General features: G+C 55.0%; 1 protein-coding gene across 1 annotated transcript in view; it reads right to left on the minus strand.

Annotated features, from left to right (window-relative positions):
- Positions 1–20: 20 nt before the first annotated feature.
- Positions 21–4,128, minus strand: part of FGD2 (FYVE, RhoGEF and PH domain containing 2) — a 26,895-nt gene continuing 22,787 nt past the window's right edge. The window contains exons 14-16 of the mRNA XM_019513790.1: positions 3,296–3,442; positions 891–1,031; positions 21–695 (exon numbers count right to left, since the gene is read on the minus strand). Of these exons, the coding sequence (XP_019369335.1) occupies positions 459–695; positions 891–1,031; positions 3,296–3,442 (525 nt within the window). The 3' untranslated portion in view covers positions 21–458. The remainder of the gene's footprint in view (positions 696–890; positions 1,032–3,295; positions 3,443–4,128) is intronic.

Genomic DNA, 4,128 nt, shown 5'->3' on the forward strand with positions numbered 1-4,128 from the left:
TCCCAAGCTGCCCACACTTGCTTTCACCACTGCTCCCCAGCCCCTATGCAGGGGGTAAATGCAAGCATGAGAGCAGCAGGGAAGGAGAGGATGCTACAGAGGGGATGGGCAGCTTGGCACAGCTGTGGGCCGCCTGATCCTTTGCAATGCCCTAGGGCAATCTGGATCTTCAAAGGCTAGATCCAACCTCATGAGCCAGATCCAGCCTGTTGACTGGAGGTTGCCAACCTTTGGTCTGGAGGCAGGAGGGTGGGGGGCATGGCACAGAAGGCTCAAGTGACTTGTCCAAGGTTACAGCACAAGTTGTAGGTTGGGTGGACGGGACACCTAGGTCTCTGGAGCTTCCACCCCCTTGCTACAACCACTAGACAGCCCTGCACTTTGGAGTGAAGGACAGGAGGCATCTGGGGACAGTATCAGAAGTCATTAGTTCATAACATGACTCCCAAGAGCTTCAGTCATTCCACTTCATCAAACCAGTCATCGTCCTCCTCATCTTCGCCAAAAGCCTGAGTGTTGCCTCTGGCTGACTGTTTTATGATTTGCATCCATCGCTGCTTCAGCTCCTCTGTCTCAGCTGCCAGCATGTAGGACTGCTTGGACTGGGTCAGCTGAAAGAGGTGGCGTGAGTCACCCTGGGACAGCTCCTTCACCTGGTAGCCCAGCAGGGGGATGGAGGTGTGAGCCTTGACATCCTGGAAGGGAAGGGAGAACAGGCAGAAGCTGAAGCTCCTCAGCAGAGGAGTCTTTTCTCTTCCCTTCAGTGCAGATAGCATCTCGGGATGCAGCGACCTGGCCCTGCAAGCTCATGATACAGGACTCTGCTGCATGGCTGGAGCTGGTCCCTGCAAAAGCCCTCCATTGCAACAGGGGACTGAGCCATCACCTACCTGGGGGGCTGCATAAATGTACAGCACAAGGGGGTCATCCTGTGGAATCACAAACCAGCCTCGCATGCCCCTCCCACTCTTGTCCATCAGCTGCAAAAAGCTGCACATCAGGCTGCGCCCAGAGATTTCTGCAGATTCTTTCTGCCAAGAAAACAGATAAGGAAGTTCTTTGCAGTTCCTCTGTGCACACGGGGAGCCAGGCTCCACAGGGGCTGCCTACTGTCTAATCCACTGTAGGTCTTGCTGGATCTCACAGAGACAAGGTGCTGTTCCTGGTGGTGGCTCTCAAGCACACTCTGCTGTTCTAGGGGAATGGCCTCTTTGACTGAGAGAGGACAGCCAATGCCATGGACAGGCTCGTTAGCTTGGGGCAAACAGCAGGTTCACTGGCATTCTCACTCTGTCCTGTAGAAGTAGCTATCCTGCTTCTGGGCCAGGAGGCAGCCCATGGGGAGCAATGCAGTGCGACTGAGAGCGCCATTACTGGTTATCAAGTGGACACAGTCTGAGTTCACAGGTTATAAAGATTTAGGAGGGCTATAAATCTGCTCAGTCCCTGCTTTGCAGCAGGAAGCAGCAGCCCCATAGACACTTTAATACTCAGCTAAAGTCACCCATCACATTCCTTGAACCATTCATATACTTACTTCTTTACTGTGCATATGCACAAGTGTATATCCATGCATCAATGTCTGTGCACGTGCTCACTGAGGTGTGTATCCATGGGTAGTTGGGTTGATCTGTGTGCACACTACACTGACACTCATGAGTGTTAATGCCTGTGCATAGATCTGTACTGGTGTGCCCACATACATTGATGCCTCTGCATATAATATGTGTATTATTGTGTCTATGCTTATGGTCATGTATGAAGTTTATCAAAGCCCACATAGATGAACTGATGTCCATGTAGGTGGATGTCTACATCTATGCTTGTGTGTGTCCACGCATACCCAGCTCTCCATGTTTGTCCATACATAAGCTGGCATACATACATGGCTCTCCTGTGTGCTGATGTTCATGCGTGTGCACGTCTGTGTGTACAGATATGGCATGTGTGTCAACTTCTGTGTGTCCAGTGGTGGGCATGGAGGGTTTTCCTGCTCCAGTTCAGCACCATGGACAGGGGCCCTCCTTTCTCCTGGGAAGTCACGGGGGAAGGTGCCACAGGCAGGAGCCCAGGGGCAGGGCAGGAGCCAGCCCCGCTAATACAGGATGAGAATATGGGGGCAATTTCAATACACTCAGTGACCAGCAAGTGAAGGCAGTGCCAGGGACGAGCAAGGACAGTGGTTCCAGGGGGAGAAAACCAGCTTTCCTTCCCCACCATGGGACCTTTCCACATGGAGCTCTTCCAGCACCAGCCCCATCATGGATTTCTAACCCCGGACTCCCAGAGGCAGAGCCACTGTCTTGTGAAATTTGCTCCCCTGCTCCGTGAGCTGCACCTATAACAACACCACCAACCCCCTGCACCTCTCTGGCACTTGGTGTCTGAGCACCCCAAGGCAGCCACCCATGATCTACTGTCAGTTGATACTAATGCCAGGGTAACTGAGACCAGAGAGGAAAAGGGCCTGATTTAGAGATGAATACCCTCAACTAGCTCCCACTGCCCCAAATGGAAACTATGGGTCTTTATCTCCTCCTGCCAGAAGTGATGTGCCTGAGGTCATTGGCAAATTGGTGGCTGAGTTAGGATGACTGCCCAGGTCTCCATGCTCTGAGGATGAACCAGTGCTGTCCCCCACCCCTGGCAGGAAGAAAGAGGTGGGGTGATCGGTGGGTCAAGCATTTGTGATACAAGCAATGTGAATGCAGGCCCTGGCTCCTGGATCTGCGGGCAGACGTGGACAATGAAGCAGCCTGCGCTCAGAGAGGGGATTTCAGAGGCAAGAGCCAACTCTCCAACTGGTGTCTTTGGGTATGTTTATGCCATGTCCACAGCCTGCTTGGAGAGGGCATGCTGTCCACCCACTCCCCTTCCCACACAGAGTGCCTGGGCCACTCTGGGACACCCCACTGCCCCTCATCAGCTCTCTGCTTCCTGTAAGCTTGGGAATGGCCATGGGAATGCCCTGGGAATGGTTTCCCTAGAGCACTTCTTGGCATGGTGTGTGCAGGAGGGAGTGGGGGCATGTTGGGCAGTGCCTCCCCAGGAGCAGTGGGGATACAGAGTGGCCACATGACCCTGGCAGTAGCAGGTGGGGGGGCAGCAGTCCAGGGGGAGTCCAGAAAGGCTGGTTACTGTGTGCCTGAGGGCAGAAGTCACATCTCACAACTGAAGGCAGCAGCACGACACAGGTCATGAAGGGAGAGGGTTGGAGCAGGACAGAAGCAGCAGCAGACCTCAGAGATAGGAGGAGGCAGGGGCAAGAGACAGAGAGGACTCACTGTGATCTCACCTCCAGGATGCCCTTCTGCTTCCCCTCCCGCGCCTCAGGCAGCACGTGCCCTGTCAGAAAGATGTAACACTCCTGGCAGACGCGATGGAGGCGATTCGGGTCATACTGCAGCTCAGCTCTGTAGTCAGAGCATCGGCCACACACCACCTGTCCCCAAGACAGGCCCCGGTCAGGTGAGGACAGGGCAAGGGGCCCTGACAGATACTTGGAGAGGGGCAAAGGAGTCACTTCTCTCCCCACAACATGGGTAGCAGAGCTGAGGAGAGGATTTATCTGGCCCTGAGGGAGCAAAACTCTTGCCCAAGTATGGCTGGAGCAGCTCCAACCCCTGGGATGGAAGACAGGGGATCTCCTTGCCCCTGCTCACCTCTCTCCACAAGTGTTTTTTTCCCTTCAGAAAGCCCTTGCAAACAAGCTGCTGCTCTGTGTTGGGCAATGGGGTGCAAGACTGCCTGTACCCCCTGGGCTGGGCCTGGCAAGAAGGCAGAGGGAGAGGGGGTCACTCACATAGCCACAGGCCCGGCAGTGGTGCCTCCTGCGTGTGATAGCGTTGAACGGCTCCTTGCAGCGCATGCACATGGTCACCAGCTTGTCCCGCACCCACTGCGGGGCTCGCAGGCCCAGCTCCTCCGTCTTGTATTGTGTGGGGTGGGGGACAGAAGAGAACAGGGCCCCATCACCTCAGCAGCTGTGTCCACGGCAAAGGAGCCAGGGCTTGGGAGTCATATCTATACGGGGGACTCCATCGAGGCTGCTGGATGAAGCTCACAGCCTGTGCTCCCTACTGACATTGCCTGGGCTCTCCCCAGTCCTGCCCTGTATTCAGCCATCAT

The sequence above is a fragment of the Gavialis gangeticus genome, unplaced genomic scaffold (genome assembly GCF_001723915.1).
Source record: "Gavialis gangeticus isolate Ggan-Ray unplaced genomic scaffold, GavGan_comp1, whole genome shotgun sequence".
Classification (NCBI taxonomy): Eukaryota; Metazoa; Chordata; order Crocodylia; family Gavialidae; genus Gavialis; species Gavialis gangeticus.